Raw genomic sequence first — 27,020 nt, 5'->3', positions numbered from 1 at the left:
TCTGCTGTTACTATTTTAGGTGGGGCTGATCCATTAAATCAAAACTCACAAGATTTATTCTTGACACTTATTTATAATGACACTCCACATTAGATGTGCACAAGGCCCTATCATCTCACAAGCTAAAATGAAAAAGAGCTGATGACAATTAGAGTGGAGATTAGAGAGATGCAAATTTAGGGTGGGAAAAAGCACATCTCCATAACCCTCCCCTTCATTAGAGCATACTATAGGAAGAGCAATTTCTTAACAAGATTGCCATGTAGTCATTTCATATCATAGTTGCTACAGCAGAAATTGCAGCATACATACAGCATATGGAACTTGTGAAACTTGTGTTCAGTAATCTGTCAAACACACCAGACTCTTCCAGATTCTACACGCTAAAATGATTCACAGACTCCTCTTCAATAAGCTTAGGATGAGTTCACAAATCGGTTATTAATAGGGCTGACACCTAATTAAATAAACCTTAGCTGACTCATTGTATGAGTTTCAGTTGATGAATCCATCAATTAAATCAGCATAAATCTGCATAGGGGTAAAAACTTATGGTTCTGAAGCAAGAAGCACATTTTATTCATTTTAAATATGCTTCATAAGCAGGCATATGTCAAAGACATTTCCCCCCCTAAGCAGGGGTGCTGATTAGCATCTGTAGTTTTCTGAAGTGCTTTATTTAAAATTTATATTATTTTTTATTATCTGCTTACATTTAATCAAAAGGAACATTTTAAGTCAAATATTTTTAATCAATTAATCTAAGTAAGTAATCAATCAATTAAATATTGCAGTGCAGCCCCAATTACTACAAGCATCAGTAGTTCTTCTCTGTTTTACTAAGTACAACAGCATTTATAAAAACAAGTAAACAATAAAGGGAATTTTTCATCTCCTGATGATTGTGCCTTATACAAACTGATTGCATAGTAATCAGTCTGTTAATGCTGGGGACCTATTCTAGAAAAGCCAACTACTGCTTGCTTTACAGGAGATGCCATTGGAGGAAACAGGAGCTGTTTGGCCCTGCCCTACTCAGAATGTAGTACTTACATTGGTTACAATGGCTGTAAATCAACCTGGGATGAAGAGCACTGATTTAGCAAATCAGCGCTAAAGGAGTCAGCATTATGGGAAGCATTCCCAGCATTCAGATTCGTACTTAAAACATAGGAAATAAAATGATAGAGTTCTACACAAAAGTTGTGTTAGTCAAAGAAAATGCAAGCAGGCTACTGACTTGGAGATCCCTGAAAACATCAACCAATCTAAATGCTAAATAGTCCATTATAAATTAAATTATAGGTAATTATAAATACTACATTTATGTTTGTGATCATATTGATGATAGAGGCCAACCTGCAAACTGCCCCTTGAATATGCCCAAACCGTGAAAGCTCCCATGCATGCACAGAAGCGCTCCACACCCACCTTCAGATCTCATCCAAAACAAATGAATATCAAATGGTAGAATAAGTTCACTGTAAATCCTGGACCAACTATAGAGATCTACCAAAGCAGCTGCCTGATGCAGTGCTTGATGCCACATTCCCAACCAAGAAAAATAAAAGCACCTCAGTTCCTTCCTGTGCAATCCTCTTGATAAAACAAGAAGCGCAGGTCAGGTCGAGAACTCCCAGCATGTACTGCGCTTTCTGTTTCACTTCAAGGAATGGCATGGAATGGAAGGACCCAGGTAAGTGGCTGCTTCCCCTCACTTCTTCCTTGCATGGTCTCTTTAACCTTATATGGACTATGCAAGGAAAGAACAAGGGGAAAGGATAGCCAAGTAGCTTGCAGTTGTCCAGGCTCTTTTTTCAGTGCAGGCAGCAGTGATCTAATTCACTTCCCCCACTCCTTCATATGGTCCAACCACATATGGAAGGAACAAGAGGACAGGGGTTGACAAGTGGATGATGCATTTCTTGCCTGTTTTAGTGATTAATGCAGATCATGCTTGAAGTGGGCTAGAGAGAGGCAACAGCAGACTTGGGGTGAAGGACACCCAGGGTCAGCTGCTCCTCCCACCACCCGCACTGATGCAAGTCATATCAGGTTGCCACATGGGTTGCTTGGCCCTATGAATGGGGATCTATGGCATTTAGTATTTCCCCTTGTCAAGGTATACAGCCATTTCCAAACAGATCAATCAAACCTACAGAACAGAAGGTAAGCCTGACAGCATTGATTATAGGTAGGTAACAAATATGTGTGTGAAAAGCTGTAAAAGTCTAGAAAAACTAGTAATGCTTTCTCTGTTTCAAAATACCAAAATCAGAGAAATGTCACGTACATGAGACATACAGGTGGGGCCTCAGTATCTATGGGGGATCTGTTCTTGGACCCCCACAGATACCAAAAACCATGGATAAGGGAATCTGTGGTTTTGACCCCTTTAAACTCTCCAAAGGCAACCAGAGCTGCGCTTCAGTCACCTCCAGAGGGCTTTCTGAAGCCTACAGAAGCCGTGCATGTCCAGGGCTTCAGAATGGCCCCGCAGTGCAAAAAAAGTTATTTCTTGAGCCTTAAAAGGCATAAAAATCCTTTTTTTTCTTTTTTGCACTATGGGTCTATTCTGGTCACCTTTGGAGGGTTCATGTTGGACCAAGGTGGCTCAAGACAGGTCCAAGGGACCTGCTGTTTTTCTTAGGGGATTCATTCTTTAAAGAACCTAGCCTCTACTGACCTCTTCAGTGACATCATTGTGAAATAATCAAAAGATGAAACTACAGCAGAGGACAATAGGTAGGCACTGTTAATGACTGCTGCAGTTAAAGTCTTATCTATATTTCACACAAGCCAGTGCAGACTTTCCATCATGTGTATTTCAGATTGAAAATCGTAGAAGAAAACAAATTAGTGCAGATTAGTTAGAGAAACAAATGTTTGGCTAAATAAATGCAAACCATTTGTTTTAAACACAGATGGAAATCAGTCTCTCAGTTTTGAATGGATACGTCATGTAGATTTTTTTCCCTACCATTTATTACAAGAAAAGATCCATTCTCAACAATTTGTTAGATCTTAACCATTCACAAGACATATGGTCATACCTCCGAGCCGCTCAGAGGCCACCAGTCTGTGAATTATACGTACTTGGCCTGAACGGATAACCTCTATCAAGTCCTTGCATGATTCAAAAACAAAAAGGTTCTCCTTGCAGGTGGCTTTCTTGTCTGTGGGGGAAAAATGTACCAGGATGGCACCAAAGATGAGTGATTGCTCCAACATCAATCTGCTTGTGGGTAGAAAAATTCTAAATGTTCATGTGTTCACTGTAACATGATCAACATTAACTCCTCTGCCAATATACAATGATGTAAAACAAGAAAATGAATTCAAAAAACAAAACCAAATTACCTTTTTCAATGATAAAACAAAGAACAACCTTCATTTTAATGATAAACATCACTAGAAAACTAAAGTAGTCCCTCCATATTCATGGAGGATCCATTGCCAGACCCACTGTGGATATTGAAATCCTCAGATATTGGGGACCTTCCTATTGCTGTTCCTGGGTCTCATTTCCTCTTTGCTGACTGCAACATGGAGGCACTCACAGGAAGTGAGGCAGATGGCTGAAAATAGTGTATCACTGAGCTCTTTGAACTGTCTGATAAGCATTACATTCTTTCAACCCCTCTGCCTTGCCACCTGTAAGTGCTTCTTGTGAGTGCCTGCATGTTGCAGTCAGCAAAGAGGAAATGAGACCCAGGAACAGCAACACCAAGGCTGCAATCTCAAGCAGATAAGCAAGTTGCGCAACGGGGTGCCTTTTTGAAAAGTGAATAGTTGAAACCATGGATGATGGATCCTCAAATGGAGGGGGGGGGGATGCCTGTACTTGTAAGTGCTAGCTCAGGTAGCAGAAAACGTCATAAAGAAACTAAGTACTATCTGTGATTTTCCCATGTTGCATGTTTATATTAAACAACTACTTGCTGGAGCACCATTAGCACTCCTTTTATGTTACGGATTGACATCTGTTCTAGGTGAAAAGTTTTATAAACGTATATTTTTAGAAAGACTACAGTGTACGATCCAAGAGACAGAAACAGTAAAAATAAGTCTATGTTGTTACTAAAAAAAACCAACTTTACCAGGAAGATGGATGAAGTATGTGGAATCTGTTGTGTAGCTTCATGACCACTCAGTGTGCCTATATTGTAACACTAACGTTGGTAACTAACTGAGTAGAAAACTGAAACTAAAAACATGAATGGAAGGGCATTATTCTTTACCAGCACTAAGGTTAAAAAAAAGTAAGGGAAAATCTTTAGTAGTGGATGGAAGACGTTGGCAATTCATGCCAAAATATTCAAAGTTAGTTTGAGGAGAGGTTTTTTTAAAAAAAAAAAATACCTGAGAAGAAATGGGCCTTGAATCCTTTTTTTGAGACTGTGTTATCCGATCTGAACTCAATTCTCATGTTGTTGAATTGTGATGTAATAACTTCAGGCACTTCTGTACCACAAAATTTGCCATGCAGTTTGGAATCAGAAGAAAGGCCACTACGGATTTCTACATAATCATATTTGCAAACCTGAGAAGTGAATGATCCACTGTTAACCAAACAACAAGAGGCAAAATGAAACAGACTAATCCTATGCATGACTACTTAGACATTAGTTCCATTGAACTCAGTGGGATTTACTCCCAGGAAGTAGTATAGGATTGCAACCTTAGTTTTGTTTTTTGTTGATCTCACAATCAATGGTAGCTCTGTAATTGTTCATCTCTATAATCTCATATAATATGAAAAGCTATTTTCAATTCATTATGTTTCCATTTTCTGTTCATTTTCAGCAGTAACTGTGGGAGGAATGCCACCTTTCTACTTCCAAAGCAAAAATTATATATTTGACATACAGATTATTGATCCTAGCAAGTAACAGGATTGAAAATAGCTTTTGTGGGTTTGCAGAGGACAGAAGAGGCCGGAGCGGACATTCTCTTTGGGAAGGACATTAGCCTGTTTGAACTTCAAATGATAGGAGATAGGCATATTCTATATCGTTAAATGTTTCCTTTATTGGGCAAGATTCTAGGCTAGCTCTGAGAGAGGACATATGCCTATATTCTAGTACATAATGACCTTGCTTTGCTATTAAAAATAGTAGTTAATATAAAGTGCATATTACACGTGTATCCTGTAATCTTAACTGGCTTATCTTGTACTTCCAGCTTTCAGTTTAATCTACAAAGCCATGAGTGGTTTGTAATGTGGTTACCTTCAAGATGACCCATCCCCCTTTGTATCTCCAAAGTACAGTGGTGCCTCGCAAGATGAAATTAATTCGTTCCGCAAGTCGTTTCGTATTGCGAAAATTTCATCTTGCGAAGCGCGGTTTCCCATAGGAATGCATTGAAATTTAATTAATGCGTTCCTATGGGCAAAAAAAGTCAGAACAAAGTCAAATTTGGTTTACAAAGTGTTTATTAAGTGCTCTTTAAAGGCATACATACTGTACAGAGGATTTCAAAAATTTCAAGCACAAAACTTCAACTTTTTAAACATGCACAATGCATCCTGGGTATTAACGGTTGTGCGATTTAAAACAAACAAAAACAAAAAAAATATGCAAAAAAATTCATCTTGCGAAGCACGGCCATAGAAAAATTCGTCTTGCGAGTCACCAAAAAAATCGCAAAACACTTTCGTCTTGCGAGTTTTTCGTTGCACGAGGCATTAGTCTTGCGAGGCACCACAGTATTAACATGAGCTAGAACACTCTTGTTAATGGTCCCAAAATGTTATCTTCAAGCAGCACATTCTCCATGAAGGAACCTAACATTTGGAAATCGCTGCCTTTCCTGGTCCATCAGAGTTTTGATTTGTCGACTATTTCAGGAAATAGTGCAAGTCCTAATATTTTTAGGTTGGATTAATCTGCTGCTTCCCTTAAAGTATGTGCATTGTATGCAATTAATTATTCGTTTTTAATAATGTGTACATGTATGCACCTAACAGCTTTTGGTCACTGGGAGGATTTTAAAATGTTGAGCATGATTTCAAACTTGTTTTCAGTGGGAGAGAATTAAGCACATGCATAACTCTCTCACTGGAATTTAACGGAACCTAAAGGGTTTTACTGTGGCTGGATTCTGTCCTGAATATTTTATTTATTTAGTGCAGTGCTTCTCACACATTTAGCACTGGGACCCACTTTTTAGAATGAGAATCTGTCAGGACCCACTGGAAGTGATGTCATGATTGGAATTGATATCATAAAGCATGAAAATTGTTAACAATCCTAGGTTGCAATCCTACCCACACTTACCCAGGAGTAAGTCCCATTTACTATCATTGTTAAAAGAACATACATAGTAGCTTGTTAAAAGTACAAATCTGCAACATTTCCCCAAATGCAGTCACATACTGGGTAGTATCAAGTCTAATATATTAAAAATAAAATTTTGAAACACATGAAATTGTTTCAACTGAAACTGGCTCGCAACCCAGCTAGTGGGTCGCAACCCACAGTTTGTGAAACACTGATTAAGGCCCAAGTCCTAACCAACTTTCCAATGCTGGCATAGTAGTGCCAATGGGACAAGTGCTTCATCCTGCAATTGAGTGTCACTCATAGAGGCCTCCTAAAAGTAAGGTGAGCTGTATTGCCCTTATGTCAGAGCTGCCCTTAAGTCGGTGCTGGAAAGTGGGTTAGGATTGCGTCCTTAGACGTATTTGGGGCAGTTTTTCTGACAAAATATGTCAGTTTTCTGAGTCAGGATTTCAAACTAGCAAGGGAGAATTTTATATGCATAAACTGAGTTTGGACATTCTACCTTTGCACAGACAGCAAAGAAAGAGATGACAGGCTGGCTCAGCAGAGAGGACAGGTGCGACCTTCTTCTGCAAAAGGTAATGCTGGTTCAACCAGAAAAGATCATCCTGAATTATCAGATTTGGCTTAGAATCTAAGTGATGCTACCGTTATTGGCTGTGTAATTGTGGCTGACTTTTGTTACTTACTTCATTGCCTTCCAATTCAAAAAACTCAAACTTCACTGAGATTCTATATTGGCTGGGGGCAACCACCTGCCACACACAGTTTTTGTTAGGAGGATATTCTTTGGGCCAGCCAGGTGTTGTTATAGTCCCATTCAGCTTGGTCAAAAGTCCTCCACAAGCAGCTGAAATGAAAGAGAAAGAGTGTGCGTTTAAAGATTCATGTAGCACAGAGATACATAGGATCCCTGCAGAAACCTTGGAGAGTCATTGACAGTCAATGCAGATGGTACTGAGCTAAATGGACCGATGGTCTAACAAATTAACTCTATATCAATATATTAATTTTGTCCTGTTAATATTTTATAGTTATCATGAAAGCTGGTAAGTCTTATAAGCAGTAACGACAGTTTAGGGAAGTGGTGTTCACACCATCCATTGCCTGACCACGATTCTGATACATCACCGTAATGTGGTTTCTGAAAAAAAAAAGGGCATGAAGTCATTGCTGGCACAGGCTCCCATTGATCTGATGAAAGAGTGATTCTGACCATGTCCTAAATCTGAGGTTGTGCATTTCATGTAATACAACCATCTGATCTCTGGAACACTGAAAAATAACAAACAATACCTTCACAACTCTTCTTATCAGGCCCAAGCTCATAGCCTGGATCGCAAGCACATTGATAGCTGCCCAGTGTATTCACACATCGCTGTTCACATCCACCATTGTCAGGTTTGGCACATTCATCTTCCTCTGTGAAGAGAAGACAAGAACCGCATGAAATAAAATCACCAGCTTCCGTGACTTGTCCGTAGAACAACACATTGATATTTGCAGATGTTTCTTTGTGAATTTCCCTAAAATCATATTTTGTATGTGACAGTTATGTCTGTAGATTGGCATATTTTGGACAACTAAGATAATAAAACATGTTCATTCCCTCCCCCCTCCCAAAAGTAATGTAAAGCTCCACTACTGAATTCTAAGGCCATGATCCTTCTACAAATAGGCACAGTTGCACACAGCTGAGCTTCCAGCAGCCTCCCAGGGGTGTGGGGAGCCCTGCACAACCTTCTGCAGGGCTTCCCACAGCTTTGAAAGTGAAAGCGGAGCGACTGCGCCCCACCTCTGCTGAAGCAAGTCCCCATTAGGGCTACAATCCTAAACATTCTAGGGGGTGGCAAGTTTTTGGCTAGGATTTCACAGCTCACCTGTCTGCTTTTTGGGGAGCCATGGGTCACAGTTTGAAAACCACTGCACTAAGGGATGGAAGCACTGAGCTCATGTTCCTTGACCAAATTAAAGGTGCATGCTGGATGAGCTATGAGAGACTCATGGATCTCCCATTTAGTGCAGCATCCTGTTGTAGTACAATAAACTTGAGCACCTGAACATAGCAACAAGGAGGAAGACAGTAGAACTGAAATCTTTTGTGTCCTATGAGGATATCTGCATGTAGGTGTTGTACCTATGCAGAGCTGGATCACCCCCTGAGAACATTACTACCAACATGTAACAATTTAGACTGCAGCAATTAAAAAGCTGCGTAAAATCCTGATAAAAGTGTAGAAATCCACAGCAGGGTCACCCAAACGGTACTTTATCTTCAGCAGAATGAATTTCTACATTATCTTGAATTCATACTCAGATGGAGTCCTCAAATCCTGCATTTTTATTCTACTATTATTAAAGGAAACCAGATGCACCAGAAGAAAAAAAGCAGAATTCAGTATTCTTTGCACAAGCAGATATTCACTGTACCACACAATTAAACGTGTTATTGAAAGAAAGTGGTGTGTATCCGAAGAGAGAAAAGGGATAGGGAAGTTTAAAATGTGTGGGATAAGCTCTGGTGTCCACCACTGCCACCGGATCCACCCCTTCCCATCCAGTTATGCCCCCTGTTCTCCCACTCCCTCCCTGCCCACTGCTCACCCAGCTACTGCACTGGGGGCTCCAGGAAGGCTGCCACAATTTGGCTGGCACCACTTGCCATTTCCAGCAGCAGCCCAGCCACACACTATACAGTATCATCTTTCACACTGCTGCAGGCCAGGCTGACTGTCAGAATTAGTGTTCCAGCAGCGTAGCCCAAGCATAGGATTGGCCTGTAAATCAGATATTGCTCCCTTCCTGGTACTAAATTCAAATTTGAATATCTGGCATGAACTAGTTTTACTGCTGTCCCAATATTCATTAGAAATTATCCTTTTACACTGCGGTTTATGTTCAGGCCATAGCTCAGTGGCAAAGCACATGCTCTGTGAGCGAAAAGTTCCAGGATTAATCCCTGGTATCTGTCTTCACGTAGGGCTTAGAAAGACTCTGGTTTAAAACTCTGGAAGGGTGCTGACAATACTGAGCCAGCCTGATCAATGGTCTGACTCAGTATGACAGATTCATGTTCATTTGGGAGGTGGCCCAACCACATTTTGTTCAGATGCTTTGCAAGCCTACACAAAGTCATTTCATCTATAATGTTTCCTTCTGGATATGACAACCACATATGTTCAAAATCTGCATCTCCCCTGCATGTTTCCAGTAATTCAAACATGTTTGGCTTATAAATTCTATTTGACCTTTTGAGGTGTAAGATAATGTTCAACTAGGCCACCTTTAAATTTAAACACAGCTAGAACTTATCTATAGTTTGAAAAATTAAATTCCATTATTCTATATCTTTAGTTGAATAGTTCTGTGCCATTGCTGTTTACAGTGAAACATTCATGAATAACGATGACGAAACCATTTTCTCTAGTAATTTCAGTATTTAGAGAGATATGACATTCAAATAACTAAAAAAATCTCCTAGTTTGGATGTACGGAAGTCTATAAAGCCAAGGACCATAGAGGTGAGGTCAGGAGGCAGGGGATCAGGGCTGGTCCCAAGAGAGTGCGGGAAATGATTTGGTCGAATCACCCTAAGGCTGACCCTACAGGGGACACACAGAGAACATATATTCAAATATAACTACTAAAGCAGGCAAACTTTATTTACTTTTCTAAATTACAGTGTTAAGTGAAAAAAGCCTCTCATTTTCCAAAACTGTTAACTTTAAAAATAGTTACCTTTAAAAAAATTAGCAGCAAACCCTGCTTTATTGACGGTTCCATCAGAAACAAACTTCATCCATAGGGTATTAGAGGTAGATCTTATGTCTTCTGGTTTATCATAGCCACAAAAATGGCCAATCAAAGGACTGCCTTCGCTGGTTCCATCTCGAACTTCCAAGTAATCATAGGCACAGTTATCATGTCTCTCAATCTGCAGACATAAAGTAGTATTTGGTGAAGATTATAACAAGCACTTTTTCTGCTAGTAAATCTAACACAGACTTGGTGACTTGTTTTGAGATTGAGTATATTACTGTGCTTTATTGTTAAAAATATTTGCAAACTGGGTATTTGTCCATCACTCTGAAGAATGTCTTTGAAGTTTTTGATATATGGTTTGGTATACAATATATAAAATTTTGCATCAAATGATGTTGACAGCAAAAGATAAGAGTCATAGGAAGGTATGGCCAAATCAGTGAAATTGAAGCAGATGCATGGCTAAGTCAGAGGAAGGAAAAGAAACTGAGTTTTGGGATACAGGGAATACAATAATTAAGCAATGAATGGAGGTACTTCTTAGTTGCAGATAATAAGGTTTATATTGATTTGATAAAGCACTGACTAACTGGTAGCATGCTCATGCAGAGGTCACAGGTAGCACAGATATTTTACTTGAAATGAGACAGCAAACATATGAAGCTGCCATATTGAACCAGACCATTGGTCCACTTAGCTCAGTACTGTCTAACTCAAATGACAGCAGCTCTCCAAATATTTAGCAAGACTTTTTAATCCCTCCTGCCTGAGATTCTTTAACTGGACATACCGGAAGGTGAATGCTAACATGTACAATTAATGCACTCTGCCACTGAGCTATGTATAAGCTTTCCCATGGCTCAGTGAGCAAGTTACAGCTTTTGACTCCATTCTCAGAAAGCGAGCTTCAAAAAACCAGAGGCTTCTATATGCTGAACTCCCATTGATTTTAACAGCTGGTACAAGGATAAGAGATCAAGATTATATAATAGAAAAATGCAAAATGCTATTCCAAGTTGAAATAGTCAAAGAAATGCAAAACACGGTGTACCAACTGCATAAATTATTCATTACTAGCTTTATGAAATCCTATTTGAATATGTTGCATTTGTGTGTGTGTGTGTATTCTGTAATTATTTTTCCGTCCTTGGAGAAATTCAAAATTCTGTCCAAAAATAAATGCTTTCCAAAGCCCAAATATGTGCTTCACAAATAGGCCAAAGCTAGAGTTATATACTAGTATCAAAAGCTGCACAAAAATACCTTTGGAAGGACCACAATACAGATTTACAGCTATTAAAAAACCTATAACAGCTTGGTTACTGAAAAAGTAATGTGAAAAATCTCCAATTCTTATCTTTAAATAACAAGAAATTACAGGGTTTTGTTTTTAAACAACAAATAGATTTAGAAAAGAAATACCAGCCTTATTATTTAATAGATTTCCAAAGCAGCCTTGTAGAATAGGATTAGGTACTTGTCAAAATAAACTATTGTCAGTTTTTAAAACATTCCAATTCAAATCACACAGATAGCATAAAACCCCTTTAATCTTATTGAAATTTGTGCAATGAGAAAAGACTCAGTGAAAGGAAATATTAACTGCAGAAGTTACATTATATACAGAATGCTTTGTTTCTTCACTGGCTTAATGAGGATTCCTTTAAATGTCACTGTCATTTATCCACTAGATGGTTTGCTGAGATCAGTTAAAAGGCTTTACCTCAAATGCCTGAAAGGTTAATCCGACATTGTAGTTCTCTGACACTGTTATTTTCCACACACATTCCTTCATTGGTCTGTAGTCATCAGGATAATTAGGAGACTGGATCTGGCCTTCATTTTTGCGTATTTCACCTCCACAAATTGCTGACAAACGCATAAAAGTCAACTGAAGCACATTTTCAATATTTACATTTTCTTTCTTTTCTAAAATGAGTGATCAGTTATGCCAAGAGAAAGATGCATACACAAGATAAATCGTTATAATAATCTTTGGCTACTTCATCTATTGACTCCCCCCCCCCGCCTGCCCCTCTCCCTAGCATTTATGGTTTAAAACTATTTAATAGGATAGAGTCTGCACAGAGTGAGTGTAAACTGCATGCTGGATTGCAGCCATAGGACATGACCCAGTAGCTTCAGTGTCTTGAGCCAAGACCAGCTAATGCAGGGGCTTCCCTTTGTCTTCAACGAGAGGGAAATGTTTGGCATGCGCAATGGGAAATATCTGGACTTTGCATAGAACATTTCCTTCTCATAGGAAAGGAAGTCCTTTGCATGCAGAACTTGGGATGCTGCCACAGGTTGTATGCTGATGAGGAACTGAAAAAAATGTCATTATTACTGTTCAAAACAAGCCTAGTCTTCTGGGATGTTTGAAAACAAAAATAACATTAACATAAACGATCAACACTCAAAGGAACAACTATACTATTGAACCAAGGCTGCATCCTATGCACATTCTCCTAGGAGTAAGTCCCACTGAACTCAACGGACTTACTTCTGAGTAGAGGTATTTCAAAGATCTTCTGTCTCAGAGTCTGAGATCCCTTATATTCTTTTGATTAGAGGAAACTACTGAAGTTCCATGCAGAACTTTGTAAATAAATAAGGGAGCAATCCTAACCCCTTATGTGAGTGCTTTCCAGCTCTGACATAAGGGCAATGCAGGTCTGAGGTAAGGGAATAAAAATTCTCTTAATTTGAGGAGGCCCCCGTGAGTACCACCCAACTGCAGGAAGCTGCACATGTCCCACTGGCACTGCTATGCCAGTGCTGGAAAGCACCCACAAAAGGGGTTAGGATTGCGCCTTAAGAGGACTAAAAATATAGGCAGTGAATCAGCAACCTAATTTAAATCACCGCAGCTACCTGCCTATAAGTTGACCCCACAGATAAGTCGAGGGCAGGCTTTGAGCCAAGAATCATGGAATTTTCTATGACCCTCGGATAAGTCGGGGATTAAACTTAGAGGGGTGTCGGACTATAGTTTTGTCTGATTTTACCCCAGGCCAGATCCTGAAAAATAACCTACCACTAATTGTTACCTAAGAACTATAGTTTCTAATTTATTGAAAACATAGTAAAAGTTCATAAGATACATTTTTATTCTTTATTAAATTCTGGTCTTCACCACCTTTTTGTAAACACTATCAGAGTAAGTGCACTGTAAACTATATACCAGTAAAACAGTGGTTCCCAACCTGGTATTCATGTACTCCCAAAGACACTCAACAGGACCTTTAGGGGTACTTGAAAAAGAATGGAATAATGGCAGAAAAAGGCAGGCCATGCTCCAGAATGCCTTGCAAGGCATTCCAGCAAGGCAGGAAGGGAGGTAGCTAGTTGGCTGTGAAAGCCCCACCAATAGCTAGTTTTTGGTCATCCATTCATGTATGAACAAGTGATTGAAAACCAGCACAGTAAAAAAGCTGAAACATAATATGGAAAGTGATCAATCACCCAGAATTTCTCAGGACACTTCTGGTGCAAAACAGTGCAAAGGCAGAGTCTTCTGTTCTTCAAAAAGAAAATATGTGATGAATACATGAAGTCTGGGCTTTCAATAAGGAGGAGATGAGGGCTTGTATTATTAATTACAAACATTTTGCTAATATGAAGGGTACAAGTTACGGAAATGGGCTGCCAAGAGATATGCAAGTGAAAAAGGTTGGGAACCACTGCAGGAGAACCATGAATCAAATCCACCTTTAAGTCGTCTGGTGTGTTAAGCCAGAAGCTCTACGTACAACATACAACCCATAACACATAACTGAGAGTGTGCAATTCAATTTACAGCAGAGAGATGAGATAGTTGCAACCCTTTTTACTCAGAAGTAGACCCACTGCTTTCCATGGGTGTTATTCTTAAGTAATGGTGCACTGAATTGTAGCCTGGGAAGGAGGATCCCATCCTGGTGTTTCAAAAAACAGACCTGCTTTGCAAGCATTTGCAAAGCAGAACCAAGCTGAAGCAGAAGGAAGGAGAATAATAGGTTAACTTTGGCTGGAATGTCCCAGGAAAATTACTATAGCAACTAACAAGGTGCCTGCCTGAGCTTAGCAGAGAATGGAAACTGTTCAGAGTTGAAAGGCTCTGACCTCTGATTGGAGATAAGGCGAAGTGATAATTGGAGCTTGATTACTTGGCAAAAATTTCACATACTATAAGTGAGTATCTATGGTATTAAAGTTAATTGAATTGAATGAGAACATTAAATCTATGCTTAAATATCTCCCGAATCTTTTCTTTGGGGTGCAGTACTGGTCTAAGACAGCACCTGAGGCGGTTTAAAAAATGCTGCTGCTCCCTTCACCCAGTATTGCGCCAGCTTCCACTGCTATTCCTGCTCCCACTCCCTGGATTCAAAAGGAAAATGGGAATGGTGTGGAAGAGGAAGTGTAGAGGAGAATGGCAGCCCATCACTCTTCACTTCTCTGCACTTCTTCTCTTCCTTTTAAAATCTAGGAAGTGGGGAGAGGTCATGAAGAGGCAGTGGAAACTGAGTGTACACAGAACCCATGTTTTAATTTAATCCACTTCCAAAGGAGTAAAGCTTAGTCCATGCCATGTTCAGAATGACTCACCTTCATAAATGGCTGCAAAACCCTTTCCTACCCAGTTACTGCTGCTACGGAACTCTATCCACATTCTGCTGTCGCTTGACGTAAGCACATCTGGGAGTTTGTCACCACAGAATCTGCCTAAAAAACAATGAGTCAAAGTAGCATTGTCAAGACCAAATTGTGCAGTTACACATTAAAGTCTTAGGGCCAAACTATTTGTGATGTTGCCAGACCCTTGTTTTTAAGCGAGGGGCTAGATCAATCATATGTATAGTAAAGTTGGAGTGGAAAAGACAAAACTCTCCCCCATCAGTTGCTGTCCTCCCATAATCTGTTTCTCCTATTTTCAACATGGTTCTTCTCTTTCACAGTTTCCTCCTCCTCCCCTCATTGTCTAGTTCTCACCAGCTTCTACTCATTTTCCACCTCTTATCTTCATTTCTGTATTGAGTGACAGCAGAAGAAAATCATATTTCGGGCTCACATATAAGCATCTTGCTGTGGAACTGGGAATTCTTGGATAATATAGAGCATAGATGGGGGTGGGCTGAGGAGGCAATCATGAGCCATAATAAGTCAGATCCCAAGAGAGTAAACCGGCATAAGATAATTTCAACATTTGCAACAAAATAAACTTGACTAGGTGTGTGTTATCATCCTAATATTCAAATTCAAATACAGGTTGAGCCTACTTATCTGCAGATCTGTAGATTTTCTATCCACGGATCTGGCTTAACGCGGGTCTCCCAGACTTGGCTCAACCTGAACTCTCCAAAGGTGACCTGAGCTCTGCTCATTTTCCAGTGAGGCTTCCCTGGTCTTCCTAATGCCTTTTAAAGGCATAAAAACATCACTTTCGGTTTTCGTCTGAAAATTGGAGTTGCGGTTTTTTGCCTCTAAGAGGCATTCTGAAGCCCACAGAGATAATGGGGACACACATGAGGCCTCTTCAAGCTTTAGAAAGCTCTCTGGAAGCGACGAGAGCTCTGTTCACCTTCAGATGGTTTATAGGGGCCGAAACAGACATATACCTGACTATAAAGTTAATTCCAGATCTTTATGACTTTGTGTTTGTTTCAATGCTCCAGTTAAATAGTGAAATCAGATTGTGACAGATATATTCCTACCAAGCAGAGGTGATTTTCTCCAGTAGCCATCTCTTACTTCAATATAGTCATACCAGCAAAGGCTGCTCTTATAAAGGTCCATCGTAGTGAAGTTTAAAACAATCTGGAGTGCAAAGGAGATAAGCAAGCCGTATGATTAATTTGGTTTGCAGTCTGAACCAGAATAAAGACTTTCCCACAAGCACAAGGACAAGAAAAGACTGTGCAATCTCAGAGTATGCCACTTTTTTATCTTAAAGGGAACAGAGATTATTGAAAATTACCCACCATACTTAGAGTTTTAAGGGCTAATCTGGGGCCTAGGGCCCAGGGCCTAGGTTCTCAAACTCTGTGAGTGTGTGTGTGTGTGGGGGGGGGGGGGGTGGTTTCTCCATTCTCATTTGGAATGGGAATGAGAAGATTTAGGCCCAAATCTTAACCAACTTTCCAGCACTGGCATAAGCTATGCCACTGGGACGTGTGCTGCATCCTGCAGTTGGGTGGCACTCATGGAGGCCTCCTCAAAGTAAGGGAATGTTTGTTCCCTTACCTTGGAGCTGCATTTCCCTTATGTCAGTGCTGGAAAGTGGGTTAGGATTGCGCCCATCGACAGAGAAAGGATCCTAAAACAGAGAGAACCTTTGTCCTAACCTCTTGTAGCTAAGTACACCACTAGCCAAGAGTCATTTGAGCATGCCAGTGAGTTGAGTATCCTCTGGCAAAGAACGCTCAATATTCTACATTAATTTGCAAGACTAACTACATGCACCCCATTAACCCAACATGATTTAGGAGGAAAGCAGAACTATTACCATGTTCTATGTTAACTTCCTATATATGATTTTTGATCTGTACAAAATGATTTGTGTCTTTGATGTATGCTTATGTGATCTGAAACACAAGCTGTATTTTGTGTGTGTGTGTGTGTGTGTGTGTGTGTGTGTGTGAGTGAGTGAGTGAGTGAGTGTGTGAGAGAGAGAGAGAGAGAATGTGAGTGTGTGTATGTGAGAGAGAGATACACATCCCCACTGTCCCTAAATGACACTCTTGCAAAGGAGGAACTGTTCATTTGTTGACAGAGGCCCCCTTTGCAATAATGAGAATCTGGAATTTTCAAGCTGTTAGTCATGAGGAATAGAACAGATTGCATCCATTAATAACACATATTTTTAGATGATGACACCAGAATTGCTGAAATAGCACTTGGCACACAAACATTTTGCTTCTTTTCAAAATTCATATACTGTGTACCCATTTAGATGATACGTATTTACTATGTACAGCTGCAGATGTTGGAACATTTGTAATAGAGAGACATGCCCAAAGCTGCTACTTAATGATTGACCCACAAAGAGGGGGAAAAAATTTTAAAACTGAATTCACACTGGTGAACTTAGGACAGCCAGTATATAGAGAAAGATTGCAGGAATCATGCTTGTAAAACTCTGTTTAAAAGGCAAAAAGATGACAAAATGTGTATACCTTCTATTATTCTGAACTTCCTTTCTTTGCCTGACTGCTAACTATATGTGATAGTCTGGACCAGCCAAGCCAAGCTAAAGAGCAGCCCAATCCTAACTTATGCTTGAACAACCAGGTCAAGTGCCCTGCGCTATATCCAGCAGAAGGCAGGTGCCAGCTAGAGGGCAACTCAGGGTAAAGGGATATTTTCCCCCTTATTCCATGTAACACTCCAGCTATTTGGAGTCCTAGCTACTAATATTGGTTGGATCAACAACAGTAAAATTGCTGATGCAAATTCAAGCAGCCTGTGTAAGCCTGCCCAGGCCCGGGACGGATGTTAGGATTCAGCCTGCACTGCCACAGTTGGTCCCAACCCCTCCTGGGCCCAATCTGCTACCTGGTTCGCCCTCCCCCTCCCAAAAATGCCCCCTCCCCATCCCTGGAACACCCTCCCGCCACCCCCTTCCACTTCCTCTGCCATCCTGCCCGAGTCAGTGCAAACTTACTCCTCCATGCATGAATCAGGCATCCGTCAGTCAGTGTGAGCCTCTGCACCAGCCTAGCCAGCTCTAGAGAGGCACAAATGTGCTTTACAGCATGTTTGCAGCACCCTTGGGATTCAAGAACCACTGCCACCATGGACCACAAACTAAAGAATTGCAGCAAATGTCATGTACTGGCTAGTGCCATTTTGCTCAGAGACCAGAAACGTCAGATTTCAAATAAAATACCATTTGCTACCATGCAGCAAATTCAATTTTGCACTGCAACTGTATACTTCCTCTTGGCAGTGACAGCAGCTTCATGTGCCATCTGTATCTAATAGGAAATTTATCCTTTTTTTCCGGTTGAAACAAGGAAATACAACACTGATATGAGAACAATGAACATAAATTGCCACTATTTTCTGAGTGTGCATCATATGAACTTAGCATTCTATTAAAATACATTGTACTTAACTTTACCAAATCATCTGATATTATATTGGAATCCATGTAACACTGGAAATAATCTTCTGTCCTCTCAAAATATAACATGCCACAATGAATGCAGTGCAAGTGAAGGGTTTTAAAAAATAAATCAAGTATTGATTTTAAAATTTTATTTAGTAATGCATTAAATTGCACATTATATCAGTGATTTTCAATCTTTTTCAGCTCATGGCACACTGACAAAATACTAAAATTGTCAAGGCACACCATCAGTATTTTGACAATTGACAAGGCACACCATACTGTTAGTGGGAAGCTCACATCCCCATTGGCCTTATTAACAAATGACCCTTCCCCCAAATTCTCGTGGCACACCTGCAGAGCATTCGTGGCACACCAGTGTGCCATGGCACAGTGGTTGAAAATGGCTGCACTAGATACTACTAAAGGGTGCAATAAAAGGGCTAGCCAGCTCACAGCCCAATCCTGAGCTGTCCAGGGCATGGGGCTGTGTCATCGTCGAAAATGGCTGCCACCGTATCCTGCGTGCTTTGAACAGCTGCTGGTAGCTCCTCAGGAGAAGGGGATTTTTGTCCCCTTCCCCTGGGTAAAAAAAAGTAGCCCTGCAATGGGGCTACACAATTCACTGCCAACATGATCGGCAATGAATCAAAAGCCTCTGTGTTGGGCAGTGAGCTCAACACGGCTTTGGATCCAGTGAAGCGTTGCTCCACCAGTTCTGCCTCCCTCCCTCCCCGCTCCCTCCCAGCTCCCTTCCCCACCCTCTCCCCGCCTCCCCATAATGCCTCCTCCCCGCTCTCTCCCTGCCCTTCGCCCCCTCCCCAGAATGTCTCCTCCCTGCCTACCCCCACTTACCTCTCCGCTGCTCAGTGGTCCATACAAATGGCCGAGTAGCAGAGGTTGGGTGCCCACCCAGCGGTAGCCCGGCATCGGCGAGTGCTGGGCTACGACCAGCGCTCGCCCAATCTAGCATGTTTGCAACTGTACTTGCGTACAGTACGTTTGCAACGGAGCATGCCAGCAGTGAGCTGGCGTGCCGAGCTCAGGATTGGGCTCTCACACATTACTGCTCTCATAATGAGGGAATGTGTGGAATCCAACTCTTTCATTCCTGTATCCTTCTAATGAGATTTGTCTTCTCCCAGTGGGGGGAATTCCCATTGCTTGTCAAAGATGGGCTAGGTGAAGTACAAAGGGGAGGTGGGGCAACTGTGAAATAAAATGAAATAATCATTATTTCAAGAATACAACCCACAATTACTTTGGTTGAGAGATTTCTCTAAGGGACAATCTAAGGGATTGCTTCCAAATCTCATTTTAACCCAGCAAGCCTCTCTCCCCCCCCCCCCCGTTTTTATCAGATGTGAAATGTTTCATGCACCCTGTGCTGCGTATCAGGTTCCCTGCAGGCTCTCTAATCATGGATTGGCTATCAGCTATATTACCACATAAAATTCAGTAATGTATACTATCGAAATGTATGCTGTATACTGAGATGCTCAGGAATGCAATGATCTTGGCCAGGGGTGTCCAAACTTTTTGGCAGGAGGGCCACATCACCTCTCTGCCACTGTGTCAGGGGCCGGGGAAAAAAATAATTAATTTACATTTCAAATCTGAATAAATTTACATAAACGAATCTGTCGGGGCCCCTCCCAGATGCCCTGACCCCTGACTTACCCTGGAGCAGGCACCCCATGGCCAGGGTGAGGAGGCTTCCCTGCCCTTGAAGGGGGCAAAGCAGGTTGGCTCACCCCAACCAGCCAGAGGTGGCTGGCAGGGCAAACAAGGAACATTGCAGGAAACAAGCCAGTAACAGGAAAGGCCTTTTCTGCCCCACCTGGAGGAAGAGAAGGGGCCAAAAGGGGCGGGTTTGCTCCATAAAACAGGAAGGCCAGGGATGAGAGACAGTCAATGTGAAGCAGGGAGCTGTGAGGTAAACAGGTCCTGCTCCTAGGCCAGGTTTGGTAGCTCTGCTAGGGAGGAGGACAAGGGTGCTGGAACCCCCTCCCCCCTTTAGCCTATCTGAGGCCTCCCTGGGGGTGGAACAAGCCTGCTCCAGGCCCCTCCCTACAGAATCTATTAGAGATGGAACTTATATGAATTAATGAAGGTCTTGCAATAGCTCAAGGCCTATAAAAGGCCTTGCACAAAGCAAGGCCAGCCTTTCCTTTGCTACCTCTGCTGCATCACAGACGTGAAACAGCAAGCCGTGGAGGAAGCCTTCATCCCAAAGCTCACGTGAGAGGTTGAACCAGTTGGCTGTCATGTTGGGAGCAGTTGCATCAGGCCAGCGCGGGCTCCAGCAAGTCTCTGGAGGGCCAGAGGCTCATTGGAGACTGGAGGCTTCCTGAGGGCTGGATTGGGAGTCTTTGAGGGCCGCAAGTGGCCCCAGGGCCAGGGTTTGGGCACCCCTGATCTTGGCAAAGGGAAAGCAGAGAAGGCATGAAGTCACACACACTAACACACACATATGGCCCCAGGGTGACCAGATACAATGGAGGACAGAGTGCCTGTACGTTTAATCATCATATAGAAGAGGAAATTTTGGCAGGTGCAGTTTCTTAAACCTTTCCACGTTGAGCTGCACCTGCCAAAATTCCCTCTTCTATATGATGATTAAACATACAGGCACTCTGTCCTCCATTGTATCTGGTCACCCTGCACATGGCACACAGAAAAAAAGAGAGGTTCTACATGAGAATACAGAAGAGCAGAGGCACATGTAACATGATAGCCAGGCAGGACCCCAAATGTAGAAACATAACACTCGACAATTTACAATTTGCCCCTGAAATAAAAATAGCTCCGTTTTACTATTTTTGATGTGCTGAACACGAAAATGACAATGAAATCAGTCAACTGGCTCTATTTTAGGAGAAACTAAATGGACTGTATACCATAGCCAAATCTGCATTTTCATGTTCATATTCGCATTCAGCACCTCAAAATCTATAAGAAATTACTAATTTAATCTTGGGAGCATGACCTTTGTAAACATTTATGGTCCAGTGTAATCAGTGTCACATCTGTCTCTAGATTCTAAGAGCAGAGGGGATAGGATGGCAGATGAACTCCTCCAAATATCTTTCTAAATATTCAATCAGTATTATAGCCTGTTTCAGGAGTGTATGTCGGAAGCTTTCCAAAAAGTTGGTCTTTTCAATTTCAGAGATGCAGCAGATGAAGTGGCCCTCATATGGACTGTGAGATGTATACACGTTTCATCCTTTCCAAACTAATACATACCTAACATGAGCAGGGTGCAAAAATATTTGCAAACATTTGGGACCAGCAAGGTTCAATAGGGATCACGCAGGAGGTGAGACTTTGCTTTCTGACTTCTGTAGTAACCAATACCAGTCATAAGGCCTAGCTTTTAGGTGCCAAAGGTTTCTGAAACTAGTGGGCCCCTGGATTTTTCACATATAACCCAGCAATTTCATGAAAATGTACCATTCAGATGAATGCAATTTATTCATAAGGCATTTGAAGATCTAAATCATTAAGGAAAGGAATGGACCGCAATCTTGCAGGGATTGTTTAAAGTCTACTGAAATAAATGGGATTTAAGAACTACAAATGTCTTTCCCCTGGGGGCTGGGAATAAGAATGGGCCCTCAGTTTGGCTCTACTTGTCGTAAGAGGCGACTAAACAGCCACCGGGTAGATGGGACTCGATAGCCTGGGAAGGTAGCTCATCTGAAAGAAGGAAAACTCTGATCCCAAACCTCCACTGCCTTGTGGCTACATCCAGTTATGGAAAAGGCTTCAGGAGTCAACCTCGAGGCAAAATCCAGAGCCGGAGTCCCTGAGGCAGTTCATGGCTGAACACAGTCACATTCTGGTAACTCCTGCAACGCTGCTGGAACCAACCTCTGGTTGGCCTCTGCCTTTGGCCTCTGACTTTCCATTGGACCATTTCAGTGACGTGGAGAGGAAAATTTGCTGCATGGGAAATAGTCTATCCTCCATATCTACTTTACCCAGGCTTTGCGCACTGGAGAGGACACTGTTCCAGGACAACCATTCAGAGCGCGAGACTCTTCCGAGACTGAAGGATGCCAAGAAAGAAGAACTACAACTGTGTCCAGAAGTGTCAACTAATGCCACAGTCCAACAGAGAGTTAAGCACTTTCATGCCCATTGGTATAAGTGGATTTTTGTATACTTAGCTTTTCACTAAAAATTGATACAGTTGGAAAATGTTCATTTAATCCCCTCATAAAGTTAAAACTGCAGAAATTCTGAGTCATACGTTATTTTTATTTTAGACAGGAAACATGCAATGTGGGCATATGCAATTAACTTTAATCAGGCGTCTTTTGAGTTAAGTACTTCCAAAACTCAAATTCTAGTGTTCCTGAATCTGCTAGGTCAATATTACTTCTCTTAACTGGAAGCACAATGACATAATGGTGTAAAAATTACTTGAACGGAAGAAACAAATGTCTTTCAATATACTGAATTCACACTTATTTCTCCCTACTAATTTCAAATTGTTTTGTCTTTCTGAAAATCTAGTGGTTCCTGACCTGGGGTACATGCACCCCCAGGGGTACTTGCCAGGACCCTTAGGGGTACTTGAAAAACAATTGAATAATGGTGGAAATAGGCAGGTCCGTATTAGAATGCCACGTGGGGCTGGCAAGGCAGGAAGGAAGGCAGCTAGTTGACTGTGAAAGCCCCACCAACTACTAGCTTCTGGTAATCACTCTATGTAATATCAGATATAGATCAGTAGTTGAAAACTTATAAACTTAAAATAACAGCTATTATATTAATTACAAACATTTTGCTAGTATGAGGGTTACAATTTGTGGAAATGGGGCCAAGGGGTACGCAAGTGAAAAAATAATCTAGAAGATAGTTTTAATGAGGCGCTGTGTATACTGTTTATTTCCACTCTGATATGGAAATGAGGCGAGACAGCAATATCTCATGAGAGAGAGAGGTATACTGGACCAAGTGCAGTCGTATCCAAAGATAGCCATGATTAAGCATCATTGAAATCAATAAGACAAGTTAGCTGTTGTTAATCTAAGTCCCATTAAACTCAGTGGGACTTAGTCATAATGACTTATGGCATCGGGCCTTGCTGCCAGCAGAATACACATTCTGTTGGCTGTGACTGCTGGAAAAATTGCCATAAAGTGAGCTTCTGCAGCATGCTGAGTAGTGTGCTGCTTGAACACTGGTGGAAAAGCCAGAGACTTCCTGTCCGTGGGAAAGGCGGGGGAAGGCAGAGTGGGGGTGAAGAGAGTGTGAAATTGAGCAGGGAAGGGGGGAGGAACTGCGGGGAGGGTGTAAATCCAGTAACAATGGTTTTTCTCAGGAAACTGGAAGTGACGTTTTAATGCCAATTAAGGCACTCTGAGGCCTGAGGAAGTTCTCTCTGGGCCTCAGAATGTCCTAAAAGGCATTAAAATGTTGGTTCCTATTTTCCTTGGGAAGCCAGGTTTTTAGCCTCTGGGCTTCATTCTAAAAATCGCAAAGGCTGCGAGCAGATGCGTGTGGCCTCTGTGGCATTCACAGGCGACTGGAGCGCAGCTCTGGTTGGCTTTGGAGGGTTCAGGCTGAGCCAAGTCTGGCTCAATGCAGGTCTGGGGGACCAGCATTGAGCCAGATCTGCTGATATAAAATCCTTGGATAAACAGGTTCAACCTGTATTCCTGTTGAAAAGTAGTATATACTGTAGATACTTGCCTATAAGGCGAGAAATTTCTACCAATAAAACCAATGTAGATCATCTCCTCATCTTATCTGTGGGTCATTCAGTGGTCAGGGAAGTTCAGGTGTGTTGTGGCAGCCAGGAGAAGCCTGGAGGAGCTTTAAAGGTGCTTGCGGAGGATCTGTGAAGCTTCTGAGGGACATTTTGAGTGACTGCAGACAGGTTACAAGCCTTTTAGAACACACAGGGTGCAATCTAGAGGCACCCTTGGACCAACGCAGGTCCCTTGCGATGGCCCAATGTCATTGCAAAAATGGGGAAAAACACTTTCATGTGAACATAAGTGGAGTTAGGCCAGTGCACGGACAAGCACCAGCCTCCCCATGCCAATGCAGGCCCCCGGACAGGGTGAGTTTGCATAGGCAAAGTTCAGCCGGTACAGGAGTTGGGGGGGGGCGCGGGGAGGGTGGGAAGGAGGCTGGAGGGAGGTGTTTGGGGCGGGGAAGGGCAGGGTGCAGGCATTCCTGAGAGCGGGTGGGCAGGGTGCGAGAGGCGGGGCCAGGATCTAGCACTTATGCCAATTCTAGCTCCATTTCCATGTGGCCCAGGGCAGTCCCAGGCTGCTTGGATTTGCGCCACCTCGTCAGGAGAAAGGTTTCTCCTTGTCTGGGGCCGAGCCTCAGATAGCCCCAAATCTGCACTGGATACAGCGCAGGCCCACTGGCCTGTCTGTTCCAGCGCAAGATAGGATTGCATCCACAGCTGTACTCCATGTCTTTGTCTACATTTGTTGGAGGCACACACGGCGCCATTGTAGAGTCTTCTGAGCACGCTTGTTAATTAAAGCAACACTGAACAGTATAAAAATTTGTCTGTCAGCAATGGAAGCAGAGTGTTCTGCCGAGGCAAGCTGTTTGGTACTGCATTGGTGCTGTACTTGTTTGGAAAGTTTTTTAAAAGTGCAAATGCTTTTCTGCAGGCTACTTTCTTTTTTAAGCAACTCAATGCAATGGTCAATTATGTTGCTTTAAGGGGGAAATGACACACAGTACCTCATAAGCACTACATAAGCACCTTGTTAATGCCTTCAAAAACAGTGGCTTGGCACAGATTCTTTCCCCCCTTTTAATCAGGTTCCAGTGGAATGAGGCTCCAGGGCAAGCTGTAGCTCCTCCTCACAAGCACCGTTCCCCAAGTTTCCCTAATCACCATTCCCCCCCCCCCCTGACTTATCTGAAGGTCATGGAACATTAAATGATTTTGGCTTAAAACCTGCCCTCGACTTATCTGTGAGACTTCGAAGACTAATGTCTGCAGTGAATATTCTTAACAATCAACATAACAGTAACAGTAGCAGTAATAATAATAATAATAATCCCTTCCAAAGCATCCTGCATCCTCCCACCCCCCTTGGCCCATTGGATACAGCGCACTCCTTTTTGGCCACAGCATCTGTGGGAAATAGAAGGATTTCAGTGTATTGAAAGAGACTCGCAATATACTGAAATCCTCTTTCCCACAGATGCTATTTTTCATGGCTATGGTAAAATGAGCTAAACATTGCATTACTTATGGATTCGGATGAACCTAAATTTATTTTAACTTCCATTTTGCAACTCAGCAGACCGACAAGAAGAACTGGAGACAAGGCAGATCAACAGTTCAAGAGGACAGGATGGCTGCAAGTCTCCAGAGGTAAACAATCAATGAACAATTGTCAGCACAATTGAGAAATTAATGGTTATGTAAGCAAATTCAGCAGTGGCAATGCTCATGCAGAATAATGAATCACACGTTTTCACTGCTGGGACAGGAAAACCCACAAAAGGGCTAATCCAATGCAATATTTGTTCAGGATTGTTTTAACAACACTGTACAACAATTGAGAAAATTTAGAGTACGTGTAATTCTTGTAATATAAAATTGGCAGTGAAAAATGCAGCTCTGTCAGTACTTGGACACCAGAACAACTCTGCCAGAAGAGAGGCAAAAACAGAGAGGAGATGGCAAATAATGTGGGGGGTGACAAGGTGGAGTTGACAAAAGTCAGATCCGAATCCCTCTTCACATGCCGGACAAGCAACTCCAGTCACTCCCCACACATCCCCCCAAAATTTCACATAAGATGCAGACCACATTTGGAAGTCAATCACAGCACACAAACCTCAGTACAGAAGCAGCTACCAGGAAGACCACAGCTCAGGTGCATGGCACAGGGCTCTCCCTCTGGTCCCATACAGTACACATCTGGAGCACATACATTAATCCTGGTGATGGGAACTTTGGGGAAAGGGTACTTCATGCATAAAGGGAGTACTCCACACAAACAGCCTGCTGCCTTCACAACAGTCACAGCAAGACAACTTCATTAACATTTGTCTTCCCAGAACTGTCATTGCAGGGGACCCCACCCTGAGAGAACCCTGCCCACAAACCCCTCATCAGAACATCCACTCCATCCCACCAGGTAGAGTGAAGACAACTAACCCCACCCAGGTAAGCAAGGGGGGAACAGAGCCTAAGCTGCCATGCACTGAGGCTGGGCCCCATCCCATGGCACCTTGGCACAGACTGCTCAGCATCACCCTAGGCGCCCCTACTACAAACACAGTAGCCCAGCTACCCCTCACCACTGCTGTGGCTAGAAGCAGAGAGTGTCTATAACCCTTCAGGGAATGCTCAGGATTCCATCCATTGCACATGCTGGCCAAATACTCATCTGAACGCCTCTTGTTTTGCAAAACCGCAGTATTGCCACAGGAGTGAAGAGTAATACTCCTTAGAGGACCATGGTAGCCTCCTGGAAAAGGAAAGGTAATGTCCCAAGCCACCATGCTCATGCTCCTTATAGGGTGCCATTGCAGATAAACTCTAGTGACATCTCTCTCCCTCACAAACACCGAGTATGCATCCTAAGCTAGGGAATAGGCGTGACTAGACCCACTATCTATTCCTTGTAATTGTATTTCTTTTTATTACCCACAGGTAGCCATCCCACAGGTGAGGACATTGTGTGGATCCCAAGGGAGGCTGACAGCCTGTTTGCCTGCAGGAACAAGTTTGAGCCCAGTAGCTGCAAGATGTGGTTGCTGGCTCTTTCCCCAGGCCCCTGTGCCTTTGCAGACTCCAGCCAACCAAGTGCAGCAGCCAGGCCCTAATGGCACCAGGTCGACCATTGGATAACATGCTTAGGTACGACAGCCCTGCT

At 42.4% G+C, this 27,020-nt stretch overlaps 1 protein-coding gene across 1 annotated transcript in view; it reads right to left on the bottom strand.

Annotated features, from left to right (window-relative positions):
* TLL1 (tolloid like 1) overlaps window positions 1-27,020 on the bottom strand; it is a 143,277-nt gene that overhangs the window by 10,995 nt on the left and 105,262 nt on the right. The window contains exons 10-16 of the mRNA XM_066631778.1: window positions 15,746-15,848; window positions 14,640-14,756; window positions 11,773-11,918; window positions 10,026-10,221; window positions 7,584-7,709; window positions 6,977-7,137; window positions 4,363-4,543 (exon numbers count right to left, since the gene is read on the bottom strand). Coding sequence (XP_066487875.1) covers window positions 4,363-4,543; window positions 6,977-7,137; window positions 7,584-7,709; window positions 10,026-10,221; window positions 11,773-11,918; window positions 14,640-14,756; window positions 15,746-15,848 — 1,030 coding nt within the window. The remainder of the gene's footprint in view (window positions 1-4,362; window positions 4,544-6,976; window positions 7,138-7,583; window positions 7,710-10,025; window positions 10,222-11,772; window positions 11,919-14,639; window positions 14,757-15,745; window positions 15,849-27,020) is intronic.

Source organism: Tiliqua scincoides, chromosome 6, assembly GCF_035046505.1.
Source record: "Tiliqua scincoides isolate rTilSci1 chromosome 6, rTilSci1.hap2, whole genome shotgun sequence".
Lineage (NCBI taxonomy): Eukaryota > Metazoa > Chordata > Lepidosauria > Squamata > Scincidae > Tiliqua > Tiliqua scincoides.
The sequence above is the reverse complement of the archived record's forward strand: the minus strand, read 5'-3'. Positions and strand labels throughout refer to the sequence as shown.